The sequence below is a fragment of the Schistocerca nitens genome, chromosome 5 (assembly GCF_023898315.1).
Source record: "Schistocerca nitens isolate TAMUIC-IGC-003100 chromosome 5, iqSchNite1.1, whole genome shotgun sequence".
NCBI classification, from domain to species: domain Eukaryota; kingdom Metazoa; phylum Arthropoda; class Insecta; order Orthoptera; family Acrididae; genus Schistocerca; species Schistocerca nitens.
Window position 1 is genome coordinate 434,452,778 of NC_064618.1, and position 20,283 is coordinate 434,473,060.

General features: G+C 39.1%; 1 protein-coding gene across 2 annotated transcripts in view; it reads right to left on the bottom strand.

Moving 5' to 3' along the window:
* LOC126260852 (glucose transporter type 1) overlaps window positions 1–20,283 on the bottom strand; it is a 522,947-nt gene that overhangs the window by 180,393 nt on the left and 322,271 nt on the right. For both annotated transcript variants that reach the window (XM_049958265.1, XM_049958264.1), the window contains one exon: window positions 15,120–15,227. In XM_049958265.1, the coding sequence (XP_049814222.1) occupies window positions 15,120–15,227 (108 nt within the window). The remainder of the gene's footprint in view (window positions 1–15,119; window positions 15,228–20,283) is intronic.

The window sequence follows — 20,283 nt, forward strand, 5'->3', positions numbered from 1 at the left end:
TTGCTGACAATTGGGAATAACAGCACCCCTTCTTTATGGACTTTAGGGAGTCCATAAAGTCTTGGCGATACAGGTCCTTGAGGTGTCAATTTCTTGGCAACACCCTCTGCTGAATCTGCATCCTTGAGAAGAGCTCTAGTATTGTTCTCCACCTTCTTTGTGGGGTCAGCTTTTATCTTCCTGTAAATTCATCATTTAGCAGGTTCGGCATCTTCTCAATGTAGTCCTTATGGGAAAGAACAACTGTAGCATTGCCTTTGTCAGCCAGTAAGACAACAAAATTAAAATAATATTAATACCATCAGCTGCTGACGGGTGTTGATATATATCAACGGGGGACAGGTGAAAATGTGTGCCCTGACTGGGACTCGAACCCGGGATCTCCTGCTTACATGGCAGACGCTCTATCCATCTGAGCCACCAAGGACACAGAGGATAGTGTGACTGCAGGGATTATCTCGTGCACACCTCCCGCAAGACCCACATTCTTAGCGGACTTGTTAAGAATGTCTTCCACGAGTAATGAGTGTGTTGGGGTGGGACACTTTGAATGTAGTGTGTGGACATACAAGGTGAGAATGTCAGTCTTGCGGGAGGCATGCGCGAGATAGTCCCTGCAGTCGCACTATCCTCTGTGTCCTCAGTGGCTCAGATGGATAGTGTGTCTGCCACGTAAGCAGGAGATCAGCAGCTGATGGTATTAATATAATCCTAATTTTGTTCTAGACAGCTGCAGGTCATCAATGGTATCTGTTCTTTTGGACATGTCCGAAAGAATAGACACCATATCCATATAGGTAAGACAACAATCTCATGGCTCTGTCTCAGGTCTCGAATGGCTGCCCTCTCCCTGCTGGTAATATTCGACTCGATTGGTTTAGTTCTCATCAGAGCACAGCAGCTTTCCCATCAAACTTCTTCAGCTGCTTCAGGCGGTAGTCCCACAACAACCTGTTCAACTGCACCGACAATGTCCACTACTGGCGTGAACCTAGGTGTGGGAGAAAAATGAAGTGCCTTCTCCAGAACAGAAACTGAATCCCCAGTCAGCTCAATGTCCGTAAGATTGATGACTATCTTGCGTGGAGCCTCCAGCGACGGTTTGTCAGAGAGACGAGAGAATTTAGATATCTGACATCCCGACGTCTTCTTACGTGCAGAATTGGTGATCACCCAGGTAACACCATCAATCCAGTCCCAGGTCCCTGAATTAAAATGACTGGCTAGTTGTAGATTTAGTTCAATTAGTTCCTGGGTGTCGTACTCAAGGCTGTGTCTGGTGAAGTGTACCCTCTCATGAACAAAGGCGAGGCTAGCACGCTTCATAATTCTCTTATCTGCTGCAGAATCAATGTGATGTGTGACCTTAGCAAAGTTTGGCACAACCTGATCGGCATGACATCTCTTGAGAAAAGCTAGATAAGTCAGCAACTGGCTCCTTCGGTGGCGCAGCTTGTCGAATTTCTTCATCCTGCGATACGTCTCCTCCCCATAGAGGTATATGATGTGATTCTTCAGTTTCTCCTGGCGTATTTCTTGCTGTAACAGTCCACGGGTGTACTGTCAATCCACAGTGTCCAACGGACACAATATTTCGGCAATCAGACATGTCGCCATCATCAGGTGCACACCTGACGATGGCGAGATGTCTGATCGCCGAAATATTGTGCCCATTGGACACTGTGGATCGGCAGTACACCCGTGGACTGTTCGAGCATCACAAAATTGGTTTGCATATTAATACTATGTGCCAGACAGAGTTGAACGTGGAACTTTCTAGAAACAAATGTCATCTTGAGAGATAAATTATATTCTTTCCTCAAATATCCTCACCTGCAAAGTAATGTTTTCCTTGCAGGGCAGTTAATCTGTACAACAGTGATAACAATTATAGATGACTGTGAGACAAGCTTCCAAACATGCTTCAGAAAAATGGGAAAAATCCTACAGTTAAAAGTTAAGACCAACAGAATATCTTTTCTGAGATGCTCTGATGCTCCAAAAGTATAACAAACAAGACTAAGCATCAAGTGAATCTAATGATACACCAGAGTATTTTTTTTTTTTTGAGTAATGGAAGCATGTAGGGCACAATGAGAAACCAACACTAACATAGCAGCATTCCAGATTTGTCAGAAGCCACTGATCAGTTTTAAATTTATTCACAACATGATATGCTAGATATGTATTGACACAAATTTTAAACAACAAGAAACCATTCTTCATGCTAGGATGGTTCAACGATAAATTTTCCGTGAGAAAATATTACTATCCATTTACAGATATTGGATCTATGTCTGGCCATGCCACAGAATATACTGTCACATCGTAACTGCAATCAAGTCCAAAACATATAGTACTGAAAAAATGTTTATTACAAATGCCAGCATACAGAAAGGATAGAAATGAGTTTCTGGACAGAGTGTCCTGCTATTTATAGAAACATACTATATTCCAGAACACACACACATTACTTACATAAGGAACTCCAAGAACATTCCAGAAAATACCAAACAACAAATAACCGCTGGTGGATGAGTTTGTACTGGTAACACACAGTACTCCAGCCAGTGAAACTAACCACTACACTACATTACAGCTCGCACTATTGCTCTCTCTTGGGGAGAAACAGTGACCTAACGTTTCAGAAGTTCTCACTGGAGCCAATTACAGCACCCTGGATCTAGATATTGTCAATAGTCCTCTATGTGGCAACACTGGCAGATCCTCATGTCCTGTTCCTCTTGTCACATCATTTTCCATAAGCATCAGATGTAGTTCCTATCATCAGAACTTAGCAGTCATCAAGGTGGTCTTCAAGCAAACTTTATGAGAAAACTCATCATCTATCTGCACCTCAGGACTGTATTAGGGTTCATAAGGAGGACATGGATGACATTTCTGTACTTTTGTCTTGTCCACGAGGTGTCTGAAGCCTCTACTTCACATGTGATGTCTGAACAGTGATGATGGATACAATATGGGCCACAGTATTGCTTTAGCAATTTTTCTGATAGTCTCACTTTCTGCATCCCACTTTCTGCACAGGCAGAAAAAATCCATATTAAGTCTCCTGAGCTGTATTTCACTGGTTAGTTTTTGGCATTCAAGCACTCTCAATCATTCACCTGAGTGTCCAGGGTGGATATGCGAGCCAGCTGTCTTCACGGTCCTGTTGACGAGGCTCCACAGTAATCCTGTTGCATTGTGACAATATTATGAAAAGCAAAAGTTGCTACTCACCATATAGTAGGATGCTGAGTCACAGATATGGAGAGAGAGAGAGAGAGAGAGAGAGAGAGAGAGAGAGAGAGAGACTCTCAATCTCAAGAACAAACAGCGACCAGAAAGAAGTCACCGGCACAGAGTTCTGTACTTCTGTCCTGGGTGTAAAATTCTGAACTGTGTAGCACTCACATGAAGTGTTATTCTCATTACACATTTTACTGCTAGGTTTTCTTCTTGTGTACTTCCACCTAGTGCCTGTTCCTTGGGCTAATAAGCAGTAACATGTGCCAAATTATCTTCTAAGTTAGTATCATAGTTTTTAATGGACAGTATTCAAGAGAATCTTCTGCCAGTGTTCTTAATCTCATTTTTAGGGATGGTTCACATGTGGACTGGAATATAATTGCAGTAAGATTGAGTTAAATGGAAGGTTAGGTTATTTCAATTTTGAGTAGAGATATTTGGGTGCACATAATGCCTTAACACACATCTCCCGATAGAGAGTGGAGAGTGTTAGTTAGGGTCCCATTAATGCATTGCGAGAACAAATTGTGGCTCTTATGTTATGAATCGGAATTAGAGGAATGATTATGAGCAAGACAGGAGTTGCCATCTCTTTACAAAGTTGACTTAAGTGCTTCAGGTGAGGCTACTATTCACATGCATGTAATACCCTGAATACCCTGAATATATGCTGAAGCCAAATATGGTTAAAAACCTGGAGGAGATACTGTCATGAGGTGTTGAAGCAATTGGTTACGAATGGACTTGGAGCCAGGGGCAAATCATGGGAAGAGAAGGGGGCCATGCTAAGTTCCCTTTCAATGATAAGTTCATTGTAGGATTCTGCCTGAAAATGGGTGAAACACGACAGGGAAGCTTCAGCCCACTGTTTTGAGATGAGAAAGACTGCCAAATAGGATGCTGATGCCGATCGATGTCATTGAAAAATGGGTTGCAAGGTGGTTGGTTGGTTGGTTGATTTGAAGGAGGGGGGACTAAACTGATAGGTCATTCTGATTAAAATAATTCCACAAGGGTGGGAGTAAACTAAGCAAGACATACAAAACACAGCTGGAAGAAAGGAGAAAACCACAAGAATGACAAAAGGGCAACAAACACTAAAATGGACAAAATTGGACAAGAAAACCACAGAGAGAGACACAAAACACGTAGATCAAAACAAGAGAGCAGATTACCATCGCTGGCTGGCCATGGGAATAAAAAGGAGAAGCCAGTCATTCTGCAACACATTAAAACCTCCATCCTAAAAGCACTAGGATGGATGACACAGAGGGACGAAGGACATGCACTAAACTTAGATCAAATGATAAAACTCACCCTCACAAATAAAACTTAAAACTAAAGCTGCTGTTGAGGCATTGTCACCCAACAACAAAGGTAGTGTGCTGGGAAAATTGAAAGTCCGCCGCAGAGAGGCTAAAATTGGGCACTCCAGCAAAAGGTGGATGACCGTCATTTGTGAGCCACAGCAACACCAAGGGGGGTCCTCGCGACAGTGGAGGTAACCACACGTTACCTACGTATGGCCAATGCGGAGCCAGCAGAGGACAACTGATTCGCTATGAGAGGCCCACATGGAAGACTTCCACTCATTTGTAGTCTCCTTAATGACATTCAGCTTGTAGTGTGTACTGTTATGCCATTCCGTCTCCCAAAGCCTGCAGCATAAGACAGAACGCAGGTCAGTTTCAGAGATGCCCATCTCCAGAAGCGGTTTCTGCATAGCCCGTTTGGCCAGCCTGTCGGCAAGTTCATTGCCTGGGATTCCAATGTGTCCTGGGGTACACACAAACACCACTGGACAACGGGACCATTTCAGGTCATGGATGGACTCCTGAATGGATGCTACCAAAGGATGGCAAGGGTAGCACTGTTCAACAGCATGTTGGCTGCTCAAGGAGTCACTACACAGGAGAAATGACTCGCCAGGGCATGATCAGATGTGTTCAAGAGCACAAGACATGGCTGACAGCTCTGCAGTGAAAACACTGAAGCCATCTGGCAAGGGGTGCTCTTCAATACGTGCTCCATGAACATAAACACACATTTCAAAGTAAACTAAAAATTAGATAAAAAAGAAGTAGTTAAATTGTGATTATTCTTGCAATGTACCCAAAGTTTTGCTGTAATATATTAAGTGGTAAACTAACATGGGACCTCTTAACAAATTAGAGAAATTTAATTTGTCAAAGTTCCCTCCTCAGAAACTACAGACAATTAATTGTAACATCTCTTTCCTATCTGCTAAGTCCTCAAATGTGTCAACTTCCCATGGCACTTGGGCCTCATGGTAAGGGGAAGAAGGGGAAGGACTGTACAGGGCATTTGACAGTCACAGTATTTTAAGATTTTTATAGGAAATTTTATTGTAAATTTTTTGTATGCCTTTATCCTAGCGGCCAGCATGAATTCCAACAGTGTCTATGTGCCTAGTCAAACCATGGTATCAGCATCACACCACAATTTCCAGTCCCTTGTTGACAAATCCAGCCACACATACCTAATAGGAGGCATAAGAAAGGAGTCACCCACTGGCCCTGGCATGTCTGGGAGTGCAGAGCATAGTCTAATCACTCTCTTGTGATCTAGCTTTGTGACAGAGCAGATGGCTTTTGCTGTCTGTCCCCGTCTCTGGTGCTCCAGCTACCAGATCATTTCAGACGTGAATTGCCTTCTCTCCCTCTTCTTACTCCTATTGCCTTTCCTAACAACCACCTCCTGTATCATGAGTACTTAAAATACAGGGTGTACATAAAGTCCGTGAACACTTCCAATTATTTATTGCACAAGAACCAAACATTGTACAGATATCATACATATTTCATTTTGAATAGAAACCCTGGAAGATTTTTTTTTCTCTCCATGTATACCACAACAGCGTAATTTGCCGATAGTCAGCGCTAGTCGCAAACATGGCAAGTTCAGGTGTGGAGCAAGTTTTCTGTGTCTTGTAGATCAACAAAAACAAGTGTGCTACAACTGTTCAATGGGTGTTTAGAACCAAGTACAGTAAGAAGCCACCAACAAGGAAGGCCATTTAGCACTGGTACAACAAATTCATTACGACAGGTTGCTTGTGCCCAGCAAAGAGAAGTGGATGTCCCAGTGTGAGTGAAGTGAATGTGGAGGGCGTACTAGAGACATTCATAAGGAGTCCAAGGAATTGGTGTCTCATGCATCCCATGAACTCGAAATGGCTCCAATGACATTCATGAAGTGGCCTCCCCGTCACCAGATATCACTCCATGTGACTTTTTTCTGTGGGGACACTTAAAAGATCTGGCGTAAGAACCACCTCTACCACATGATGTAGCAGAGCTCTGGGAGAGAATACAGCAAGTGACTGCCACAGTCAACAATACCATGCTGCGACAGGTATGGCAAGAATTCGATTACTGTACTGATGTCTGCCGGATCGCTCATGGTTCACCTATCGAACATTTGTAAAAAAAACTTCCAGAGTTTCTTTTCAAAATGCAATATGTATGACATCTGTACAATGCTAAGTTCTTGTGCAATAAATAATTGAGAGTGTTCCCGGACTTTATATACATACTGTATATCCAAAGTTCAGATCATTCAAGTCTTATTTCAAAACACTCTTCTGACATCAACTGTCAACCATTCCGACCACACTTCCACTTCTGCAACTGTACAGTTCAATAGTAGTTTCCTCAATCATGATGTCTGCAGTGGTAGTAGAGCCAGTGTCTTTGGAAATGGCACTGGGCTGCCCACCCTGGACCGATTCAACTGCTCCTCGCATTACTTTTAGGAGCGAGTTGCAGTTGCTCGTGACCAACAGTGATCCAAAGTTGTCCTTGACCACTTGTAATTCTTATGATCATCACTGGAATGTAGATTTCTTTTGTGAACCTGAGTCGCTTTTTGCAATTGACAAGAGCTTCACAATTAAACTAAGCATCTTTACTGTCGATGAACTAGAATTGTTGACAATGGCTACATGACAACATCTACAACAGTAAACAACTGCCAAGAGCAATCTTTGTTATGTATGCTTGTTGGAATAGCTATGTAAATTTGGAGCTGTGAGCTTCCACAGCCTATGACTATCTCTGGCACCTTCAAGAAGTTCCAACCAAGAATAAAATTATGACTACCTCCTTTTAAAACCACAAACCTGCAAGGCTGTGTTCCAACATTTATGGTTATTCTTGCAGTAAATGTTCCAGACAGTTGGATGTATTTTGCATCTCTGACCTTCAGCACAACTGCTTTCATTTCATGGAAAGTAGTCTTCTTCAGCTGGCACAAATAAACATTTAACATTAGAGAAAATTAAGCTGCTGAGTCAACTATCACATGGACAGATTGGTCGTTGATGGTGACATGAATGTGATTTCTGACATCTTGGTAATTGTTGCCCATGGAGTATTTTCATTCGTAGTGGCTCCACCTCCATACATGGTTAACTTGCTTAGTTTCCTGAATTTGGTGGCCAGGCAAGTGGCTGGTACCTCTTTATGGCTATATTGAACAGCTACAATTGGATTTTTTCCAGGGTTAGAAATAGATTTTGTATCACACATTGACTGTAATCATCTGCAGATGCCTAGAGTGAATAGGGCTGCTGTGATGGTTGACAATGTGCAGTGTAGTAGTCATCAAAAACTCATTATCTTGCTAAGGAGTAGCATACAGTGAGTCCAGGATCCTCTTTGAAAAATACCAGCAAGTTGTCTGCTTTCCTCCATATCTCAGTAGTTCCCTGAGGCATTATACTTGGCGGATGGTTGGCTGTACCTGTGTTGTTTGGGTGTTAGGTTGTTATTTGATGACTGTGACTTAAGTCCAAGTTGACCAAGTCCATTCTTCCCGGCACATTTGGCTGTTGGTGGTGATTGGTACTAAAGATTGATACACTTCTTCAACATTCTTTGTATCTCCTGGCTGCCGTCTCTTGCTTACTTGGTCCAATAGTTGTAGCTGCCATAAATTGCTGCATTTCTTCTCTTACTACCAAGTATACTGTGTCAAAATGGCACCAGCAGTTAAGTGTAGTAACACTTTGGTCTCATCAAAAGGCAAAACATAAAGAGTTATTCATGTACAGAATGTAAAAAGCGAGTGATAAAGGAATTGTGTGTGCCATGTGCAACTAACGGTAACGTGAAAAGTGCTTTAAAGTAAACCTAAAATTCCTCAGTGACTATATTCCACGAACATCCCATGTTCGTTTATGAGTCAATCTGACTGATCTTGTAAATGCATTGGATTCTAAAACAAATCATAAAATTACTAAAAAAATGGCAGTGAGGCATTAAAAACTGAAATATTGACTATAAAGAAAGGAAATGATAGATTAATATGAGAAGCAAACATGTTAATGTAAGGGAAATACAATGACATTCAAGAAATGAAATTATAAATTTGCCACAAGAGGACTTTGAGCAATTAGAAACTGAATTATTGATTACAGGAAAGAAAATTATAGGTTAATACAAAAAAAAGAAGTCTTGAGTGTGAGAAATCCATCAAACCGAAATAAGTAAGTGTGTGTGTGTGTGTGTGTGTGTGTGTGTGTGTGTGTGTGTGAGAGAGAGAGAGAGAGAGAGAGAGAGAGAGAGAGAGAGAGAGAGAGAGAGAGATCAGCAGACATTTTCAAATTATCCTGAATTCGGAACCAAGTGTACCTGAAGGTGGAAATGAAAAAAGGACATATAACAGAAGTGTTTTAATTCATGGTGAGACAAATTCTATCCAGAACTGCAGTGAGGAAGAAATAATCAATGACACCATACACATTATTCACTCAGCTGAAACTATTTCTACAAATTCAAAAACTGTTATTAGTGAAAACTCGCACAGGAGATTGGTAAGTCATATACAAATGTAAGTAAAATTAAAAGTTGATTGAGAGAACAATGTGACAAGCTGGGTGCAATTTTCATTGACTCAAATGTTCAAGTTTTAAGTGTCTGGCTAAGGATGGGCTACACTTTAATAGATTTTGTTCAATGACTTTCAGAAAAATGCTTGTAGACATCTGCAGAACCATGAAAAGCAAGAGAAACTGATAATTTCTGAAGCAGGTGATAAACTAAAAGGACAAGTCGAAAATAAAAACTGTAAATATAATAAAACAGCAATGCTCTTCAAATCATAAACAAATGCAAAAACTCTGTCCTGATGCATCTGAATATAAGTGGTCTAACAGCAGAATACCCAAATCTTAGTTACTCTAAAATTGATTAACTCACAGTTATATTTTCATAATCTGTAAAAATAAAGGTAATCTGCATAAATGAACACTGGCTCACAAAAGAATGAAAAAATGCACAGAGGTTTTAAATAAAAGTTAAAATTTTAAACTTGCCAGCAATTTTTGTAGAACAAACAAATCTCATCACTGCTCCTGTATCCTACTTGATACCTCAATGGTCTACGAAGTGAAAGGAAATTTCATTTGTCTGAATGAAGGATGTACTTTTTAAAGTAGTTGTGTAGAGCTACGTGATTTAAATACTGTGCTCAAATCAATTTACAGAATTCCTGGAAGTTCTGTCACTAAATTTTTCTTGGATAAATTTTGCTCTGTTTTAGAAAAACTTAAGAAAGGATGCAGGGAAAAAAGTGTGAGCATAGCAAACTTCAACTTAAATACTTTATCTGGAAACACTGTTAAATATTGTGATTTAATCCAGAGATTTGGATTTAAGTTAAAATTTACTGTGTGCAGTAGAGAAACTTCCACTCAGCAACTTGCATGGATAATATTCCAAGTAATTATCACATTGATGATAGAAGGAATTCTGACTAGCCCTAGGGATATCTGATCACTCATCTTTCTTTATAAAGCTCAAAAGAAAAAAAAAATAGTGTTATAAACTAGCCATTAGAACACTGTGCTTGAAGCTACAGAAACTTTCACAAATTTTTGGATTGTTTTCAGGTGTGTTCAATGAAGCACTTCCCCTAAAATATAACCAAAAGAGAATAAAGAGTAAATGGAATTGGATTACACCAGGAATAAGAATTTCTAGTGCCAGAAAAAGACAGCTGTATAATGAGCTTAAAGTAAATAGAAACCCCAATTTTGTAATTTATGTTAGCATTATACGACTATATACAAGAAAGCTGCATTGGCAGCAAAGACTTTGTTGGAAAAACAACAGAGTCAATCAAAAACATGTTTTTTGCAGCCAAAGGTTTTTCTTAAAAATATTAATAAATACAATATGTGCATCCAAAAAGACATCTTCCATTGAATCTGGTCTGTTGATTTCTAATTATTTTCTCACCAACTTTACTATTTAGAGACAAATTTACTATCGTACTGCGAAGTGTAAAACCAATTGTTATTCGAATTAACCTGCTTCATGTTTGAGTAAGTTAGTCTATCATTGCATCATGACTAGTTAGTTTTGGCACTGTGGCCATTCTCAAGTGAGACCTGTGAAATGTACATGAAACTATCTCATACACATATGCAACGAACACTCAACTGGAACATAAAAGTTCACTTCTATGAGATTGTCTGGTTTCCCATATTTTAATACCTGAGGATGACTAATGTTGGCTGAAAGCAGTTATTTCATTCGAAATAAAGGTGACTGCCAGACAATTAAATTATTTCCACATAAAAGTCCACTATAAGTGTAAACAGAACCTCATTAAAAAACATGACAAGAATGTTGCATTATATCCCCTTCGTCAATGTATCATTAAAACACACAGTATTGTGGACGGTGTTTTCTCCCCACTTGTTGCACATTGTTGACATTAACAATCAATGGATTGTACAACCAGTCCTGCCTTGATCAAGATATTTGACAAGCACAACAATTCTGAATGCTGTAGTGTACTCAAACCCATCAGGTACACTAGGAAATATGTATGCAAATGTATCAATCAAGCTGTGTTCAATTTCTTAGCGGAAGGAGGTCTTGTGGTTAGTAATGATTATGCAACTCACCACCAAATTGGGCATTATTTCAGAAGCAACAATGACTTCTCTGAATTTCCTGTTCATCACAGACAACACACAGTCTATCTCCAGGTTACTTACCCTGAGAGGTTAACGCGAGAACCTTAATGAATGCAAAATGCAAGAAAAATGCGAAAAATCTATGAAAAGCATGCTGTCCAAGTGCAATTAAGATAATTTTGTAAAACCACTGCTGCATCAAGAACTGCCTCATTATTAAGGCTGAGACACCAGAAATAAGAACAACATGGATCATATTTCGTGGTACCTCCTCACATTAAATAATCTGTTGTTTGGGCCATGCATACAACATTCATATGGCCAACTTAGAATGCTACTGTGTATGCCCGCTTCTCCACATGTAGTTCTAGATAACTCCAAAACTTTGACAAGTACACATATAAAAGTTATAGCAAGGAGAGTGAAGCTCAGAAGCCATTCAAATATGGGATATACCAGGAAAAAATATACTAGTGGCTATGAGGACTAACTCAGCTTCTTGCTTAGAGCATCCATTCACTGTTTCAATAATATTTGTTGACTGTTCAATATTTTAGTTCAAAATGGTTCGAATGGCTCTGAGCACTATGGGACTTAACAACTGTGGTCATCAGTCCCCTAGAACTTAGGACTACTTAAACCTACCTAACCTAAGGACATCACACACATCCATGCCCGAGGCAGGATTCGAACCTGCGACCGTAGCAGTCACGCGGTTCCGGACTGAGCGCCTAGAACCGCTAGACCACCGCGACCAGCAATATTTTAGTTTCTTGCAAGATCTTCAAAAGTGACTTCATAACATTGGAAAGAGCTGAAGGTCTCATGTTGTTCTACATTTTGATATGAGACAAATTTACCACATCTTACTACATGCATTCTTTAAGATACTAGTAACAGACATTATGGGAAATTTATTCATTTTGTTAACTGGTGATTCCTGTTAATCATTTTCAACTTATTCAACATGGTATACAATCAGATCAAATCACTGCCTGTTTAAAGAAGTTGGTTTTGTGGAATTTCTTGAAAATTCATATCTGATGCAATATATGTGACATGACCTCCAGAATGATTGCAGTGCTGACAAGGTATCAGCAAATTCACTGGATACTGGTGCAGAATTATCACTCCAGGGGAAATGCAAGTTATTTCTATTTGATGTAGCAAATATGGCTGTGTATTTGGATGATCTGATCGGATGTTCTCAAATATGGCAGAGAATCACCTCTCTGCAAATTGGCTGTGGAAGTGAACGATACTCTTCCACAAGAGACACAATTACTTCCCTCAACAGTGAAGTTATTGTGCTCCAAACCTACAACATCCTAATAGCCCAATGTTAATGTTCTCCAAGAAAAGCAAGCACTGTATTATCAGGTTGAGTGTCCTAAAACCTCAGCATATATGGAATCAACCTCCCCAACTACGTGTGAAATAGAAAGTTCCAGTAATACTTCTGCAGAACTTTGTTTAATGGAACAAGGCTTTCCATAAAAACTAAACATAAGGCAACTGTAGCTGAAGCCATCACTTTAACTTATTATGCTTAAAAAATAAATAAAAAATGTGGTGTGGAAGGGGGGGGGGGGGGGTGCTTGCTTGTCAATTTCTTACCTTGCCAATACACAGGAGAAGCTTCTTCCAAAAGTAACCAAGTCTCAGAGAGTCACACTCCTTAAGTGGTTGGCCACCAATACAAAGAAAGGTCTCTCACATAAGAAAATGTACCTGGCTTGCTTTTTAATATCAAATAGAATGAACATTGAGTACATTGTCTACAAAAGATGGCTCTAAAACTGTGTACATCACAATTTTTTAAATAGTTTTTAATTACATTAGTCACTTACAGACACCTAAAAAAACATGAGCATGACATATGATTACCTCCTTGTTGTATTCCTTGGTTAAGTGCCATGCAAATTATTTTTCAAATTATCTAAATAATAGGTTACCATCTGGTTATTCTTATAAAGACATACTAAGCAAATCCAAGTTATGTTTATTCCTCACAGCTGCCTCCACTATAGGATGACGAATTACTTTGACTTCTTGCTTTATTTGTATTCCACCCTGGGGTTTTACTGTTGAGTAAAGTTTGATGAAAATGATTCTTTTAATAGAATGTTAGAGGATTTAAGCTGACCTGGTAACTGCCACTATGCTTGCTTCACTTCCTGCATTATTTTGCTTCCCTTGCTTGGAAAAAGCTTTCTAAATTGTTAAGCCAATATTTCCTGAAGTTCTCCTTAGCAAAGGACACATCTGTCTTATCCATTTCATTGTCAGAAGGTACTCTAGTTTACTTAAACTGGCACAAGCTATAGTTTCATGCTGCTTTTATAATACCTGATAAATATCTTGGGTGTCCAGCCTTGTCAGAGTGTTTGAACTTTAGAGACTTAATGCAGGTGGAAATCTGAGAAGATTTTATTCAGTCACATTGCCAATAGAATGTGCATGCTATTTTTATAATTTTTGTGAAAGCTTTCCTTGGGTTCCTTATCAATCACAAATCAGTTTTGTTACTCTTGTAAGAAGAACTCTAGTACCTTGTTTTCATGAACACATTTCTAATTGGACTAGGGTCTATCAAAATGACGCCTTTGTATAAAATCAGAAATTTGAGAAGGCTACCTTTACAACTCTGTAAATTTTCTCAAGAATGAAGTTATATAAAATAATGAATCAAGATTTAATTTTTCATGCTTCTCAGTTTTTTCTGCATATGTTTTGATTTTATTGAATTTTTCTTTCATATCTATCCATTTGAAAAATTACCGTTGAGTAGATTTTACAGACTCTACTAACATTTACTAGTGTTGGTTACTTATGATAATGTACACCTTTTTAGACCATAAAGGCGTAAGTGCATGAAATTAAATTCCTGGGTTTTCTTTGATATCCGTATCCATCTAAGCATAAATTAATGGTGTTTCATAGATCACTATTTCTTCACTCATTGGTATTAGTTTGTACATGGCAGTCTCTAACACAGTTCCTCTTAGATTGGGCAGTGGGAACATGTCTCTAAGAAAGTACTCTTAGTCAGTAGGTATATTCTCCTTTTCCTATATCACACTGGTCTATAACTTTAGGTTCCTTGCTAATGATAAATATAGTTCTCCATTGTTTAATAATTCTTCACGTATTTGCCCCCCATGTGTGTTTGTTGTTCTTCAAATTCCTAATCTTTTCATATTTTTACAGTATATGGGCCTTTAATTGAGTATTAAATATGGTCATCCACATAAATTTAAAGAGAATGGTGAATGCTGGCTGTTACACAACTCTCAAAATGAATTGTCCTGCATCTCATTAATGTTGTCCTTCCTTGTAGGCATATTAATTTTCCAGTCTTTCTCAAATTACTTTGCTACACTGAATTTCTTGATAAGACAATAGTTCTTTGACTCAACAGCATCATTTTATGAAAGATAAAATTTTCTTCGAGCATTAAGAGTGTGTGTGTGTGTGTGTGTGTGTGTGTGTGTGTGTGTGTGTGTGGGCGCGCGCTCCTTTAAAAGTGTCTTGTATTCAGACTTATCTCAATTTTCTTCAATGAACACTTGTTTGCACTTTTTTCAATAAGTTACTCTGTGGCAGTTTCATCTTTTTGAAAAACACTTTTGAGAGTCACAACATTCTGTTCCACCTTTCCTTCATATTTTCTTTATTTCTTCCTGTTAATTATCATTATATGATATACATTTTATTAGTTTTTTTCTAGTCCTAGTCAGACATTTTTTCTTATCACTGGTAAACGTCCAACCAAAAATGTTGACATGGCAGCATATTTCTATTGTGATGGTCAAAAGAAAGCAGATTCACCGTATGATACAGGGAAACAGACTATTTATAAAACCAGACAATGAAAGTTTTGCTTTGAGTAATATGTTTCATAAAGAAAAACATATACCTTTTCTTGCCTCTTCTTCCCACTGTTTTGTTATGAGCAAATATCTAGGTGATTCTGGACAGACTGGTAGCAAAATTAACTGTAGGACAGCAGGGCAGACTGCAAGACCTGTAAAAAAAATTCACTGAGCGTTTAATTATTTGTCTGTTCATATAGAAAACACACACAAACACACACACACACAAAGAAAGAAAAAAAGCACATACATGCAAATGTGAGATGGGGGTGGGGGGTAGGGGAAGAGAGCAGAACCAAGAGCAGGGAGATGAGGTAGGTGTTAATTAGAATGGCAAGCAGAGAGGAGATCAGGTGATGAAGAATCACACAATAAATAATGATAAAGTATTTGTTCTGCAAAATATAGCCTAACAAGGATACTTAGTCTAAGAACGTCCATAGCTCAGTTGCCAGAATTTCATTTTTTTCCTTCTCTATAAGGTTAATTGTTAATTGCACTATTAATCATTGCAAAAAAAACGCTACTTGTGACTTACACTCCCTTATCCAAATATTCACTGCAGAGTATGTTCTTTCAGTCACAAACCTTACAACTGTTTTGATGCACTTAACTGTTTTGGTTGTCTGCTAGCTGTCTTCATTTCAGCATAACTATTGCATCTCACATTATCAACGATCTATATAATGTCAAGCCTGCCCCTGCAACCCTTTCCTTTCTCCATCCATAGTTTTCAGCAATGACACATCGTAAAATGAAATCATACTTACTATATTTCCTTTCCACTGTTTTCTTAATCATTGACTCACTGCAGGACATTGATCAATATACGGTATTGCAGTACATGTGTTATTCTGATTATGATTAAAGCTCCTTTGGCACAGCCATTACGAAACATATCAAATGAATTTGCAATTGTGAATAAGGACTACCCTCAGCTGTAGAATGGAATGACAATGATGAAGATTTGTGCCAGATCAGGACTCGAACCCGGATTTCCTGCTTATCACGAGCAATCCCATTATCATTCGGCTATCCGTGCATGACTAACGGTGAGACCCAAACTTCCATATCCATGAATGTCCAAAGGAACTTCGCATCATAATCAGAACAACACAGGCACTGCAAAATCAAATTTATTTGCCGATCCCGCGTAAGCGACTTTCAAGTACAACGTCTGACCTGTATGGGAATATACATAATGGATGTAAGAGTTCAGGTTGTAGATGCATGGCTGATGACATATGGAAGTTTGGGTCTGGCCATGAGTCATGCACAGATAGCAAAATGGTAAGGCGAATGCTCGCAATAAGTGGGAAACCCAGGTTCGAGTCCCAATCTGCCCCAAATTTTCACTGTCATCATTCCATTCTACAACTGATAGCAGTCCTTATTCGCAACTGCGAATTAAATTGATCAGTATGTCTGCCAATCTTCAATAGTCCCCTGTAATACCACATTTTCATGGCTTATGATCATTTCAGCTGCACCTTACTCCATTATTCATACTTCTCACCTACACAAAGCTGTGAACAAACATTACAAATCATTAACTTTTTCTATTTGAATGTTAGTGTTTGTTTCTTCTTATAGAAGATTCTTTTGTCTTTTGTAAGCCTTACCACAATGTGTTTCTTGTATCTTTAACTTTATTCTCTAGTTTTTAGATATCAAAATTAATCCACTTCTTCAAGCATCTTGTGCCCAAGTTCTACATCTATCATCCTGAATTTCCACACCATTACCTCAGTTTTCTTTTTCTGTATCACATATTACAACTGTCAGCTAGAGACATTTCCATGTCATTCAGCAAATGACTCAATTCTAATTCACTTTCAGCAAGCACTAATATGTCATGAAGGAACCATATGCTGTTTGTTTTCTGTCCTTGACAAATTACTGTATGTTGAGATAGTCTGTTACTCCATTCATTGGGGAATATACAAATTAAACATCATTGATGACAATGTAACAACGAATACAATCAATTTTCGATAAAATAATTTAACTGGATAGATAAAAAATCTACTCACCAAGTGGCTGCAGAACACACACATAAAAGAGGGTTGTAATTAGGCAAGCTTTTGGAGCCAGTGGCTCCTTCTCCAGGCAGAAGGGTTGAAGGGGAAGAAAGAGGGGTAAAGGAAAAGGACTGGACACATTTGGGGAAAGAGGTAGATTTCGGGAAAGTCACCCAGAACCGCAGGTCAGGGGAGATTTACCGGATGGGATGAGAAGGAAAGACTGATTGCTGAGGACTGCATCAGATGAGATTTGAAAACCTGAGAGCTTAAAGGTGGAAGACAGGGTACTATGCAACAGAGACTACTGCTTAAATATAACACATGAGTTAATAAGAGTGAAAAGCTAACTGCATTGTATGTAACACAATGAAACATTCAGAAAACTAAAACAGAGTGAAGAAAAGAGTAGTTACTGTGAAGAAATGCTGAGACAGAAGAAATCAATTTAAATTGAGACCAGGTGGATGGCAGGAACCAAGCACATGTTGTAGTGCTAGTTCCCACCTGTAGAGTTCTGAGAAACTGATGTCTGTGGGAAGAATCCAGATGGTGCATGTGGTGAAATAGGCATCTGTCTGCAACAGGATATTGCATGTTGCTAGTATACACCCTCTGCCTATGCCCATTCATCCTAATTGACAATTTGGTGGTAGTCATGCTGACATGAAGGACCGTACAGTGTTTATGTAACAGCTAGTATAGGATGTGTTGTTTCACAAGTGGCTCTCTTTGATAGTATGTATTTCACCAGTTACAGAGCTGCTATAGGTGGTTGTAGGAAGGCACATAGGGCAAGTCTTGCAGCACGGACGGTCACAGGGATTAGTATCAATCCTGGTACTGCTGATCCCTCAAAAAAGCAACTTCTGAGCACATCACAGGCAAATCAGTATTCTCATGGTCTGGAATGTATTAATTAGCTACTTCAACAGAGCCATGACTTCCTAAAATCATGCCCTGAAATGAGATCCATTCTGTCTAAAATCTTGTCCATCACACCTAAAAAGCTTTTCGTCGCCCTCCCAATCTCTGCAATATTCTTGTCAGACCTTATGCTCCTCTTGCACCCATCTCCCTATCCTATGGCTCCTACCCCTGTGACCATCCCCACTGCAGGACTTGTCCTATGCACCCTCCTACCTCCATCTACAGCAGCTCCGTAACTGGCAGAAGATATACCATCAAAGAGACAGCCATCTGTGAGAAGACACGTCATATACCAGCTGTTATGTAAACACTGTTTGGCCCTTTACCTCAGCATGACTAACACTAAATTATCGATTAGGATGAATGGGCATACACAGAGGGTGTATAGTGGCATCACACAATACCCTGTTGCAGAGTGTGCTCTACAATGTGACAATTCTGACTTCACACACACCATCTGGATCCTTCCCCCAGACACCAGTTTCTCAAAACTCCGCAGGTGGGAACTAGAACCACAACATGTCCTTGGCGTTAATTTATGTTTATTTCTTCCATCTCAGCATTTCTTCACAGTAACTACTCTTTTCTTCACTTCATTTTAGTTTTCTAGATCTTTCATTGTGTTACCCGTCTATTTTTGTGGCCCATCTCCCACCTCTGTTACGTACAATGCAGTTAGCTTTTCACTTTTATTGACTCATGTATGATGTTTGATCAGTAATCTCTGTCTTGCATATTACCTGGTCGTCCCCCTTAAAATCTTTGGTTTTCAAATCTTGTCCAATGCAGTCCTCAACAATGACTCTTTCCTTCTCATCCCATGTGGTAAGTCTCCCCTAACCCAAGGTTCAGGGTGACTTTCCTGAAATCTACCCCTTTTCTTAGACCTCTTCAGTCCTTTTCCTTCACCCCACCTGCTTCCCCTTCAACCTTTCTGCCCGAATAAGGAGCCAATGGCTGCAAAAGCTTGCCTAATTACAACCCTCTTATGTGTGTGTTGTGCTGTCACTTGGTGAGTAGAGTTTTTACTGATGACAATGTCTATCACTGACTTACACTTCTCCTAACTCTGGCTTCTTGTATCATTCTGTCCACACTTAGGACTGGTCCGACTTCATAAAAATAAAATGTATTATCCTTTTATACTTAAAACTAATTCCACACTGTCTGAAAATTAAATTACTTTTCTATAAATAACTAAGATTTTATCAGCATACAGGGCAGCCAAATGGCAGGGAATTTGGAATTCACACAGTCCAAACAACAATTAAAGTCTTATTTCACTGATATTTGTGAAAGTTGACTGGTCAATCCTGTCTGAACAGGCAGATTACTTTAAATAGCGTCCAGATAAATGAACTGTCATACAAACAACAAACTTGTCTGAGTAAATTTACTCTCGTTCGTCAGAATGTTAGAGGACTATTAAACAAAGTTAACGAACCTCCTGTCTGTTTACATGATCTACAACATCAAAAGGAAGTTAGAGTGTTATGTTTAATCAAGTACCATGTAAATACAGCAATCGACATGTTAAACTCAGAATTATGAATTATCAATCCATTTTTGTACACAAAATACGAGAAAGGAGGATCTGATGATATTTACTTCTACAATACTCATGTTGGCAGCTGTTCTTGATTCGAATTCTGGAATATTTACTTCATCTTCTTTTGTGAAGGCATTTCGGAAGGCTGTGTTTAGTAACTCTGCTTTGTCAGCACTGTCTTCGATAGTATCTCCACTGCTATCATGCAGAGAAGGCATTGACTGTTTCTTGTGCTAACATACTTCACATACGACCAGAATCTCTTTGGATTTTCTGCCAGGTTTAGAGACAAAGTTTCATTGTGGAAACTGTTACAGGCATCTCGCATTGAAGTCCGCACTAAATTTCGAGCTTCTGTAAAGGATCGCCAATCTTGGGAATTTTGCGTCTGTTTAAATTTGGCATGTTTGTTCATTGTTTCTACAACAGTGTTCTAACCCATTTTGTGTACCAAGGAGGATCAGCTCCATTGTTTGTTAATTTATTTGGTATAAATCTCTCAATTGCTGCCGATACTATTTATTTGAATCCAAGCCACATCTGGTCTACACTTACATTATTAATTTGGAACGAGTGGAGATTGTCTCTCAGGAAGGCGTCAAGTGAATTTTTATCTGCTTTTTTAAATAGGTATATTTTTTGCTTATTTTTTGGAGATTTGGGGATTACAATATTCAATCTCGGTATGACAACTCTGTGTTCACTAAT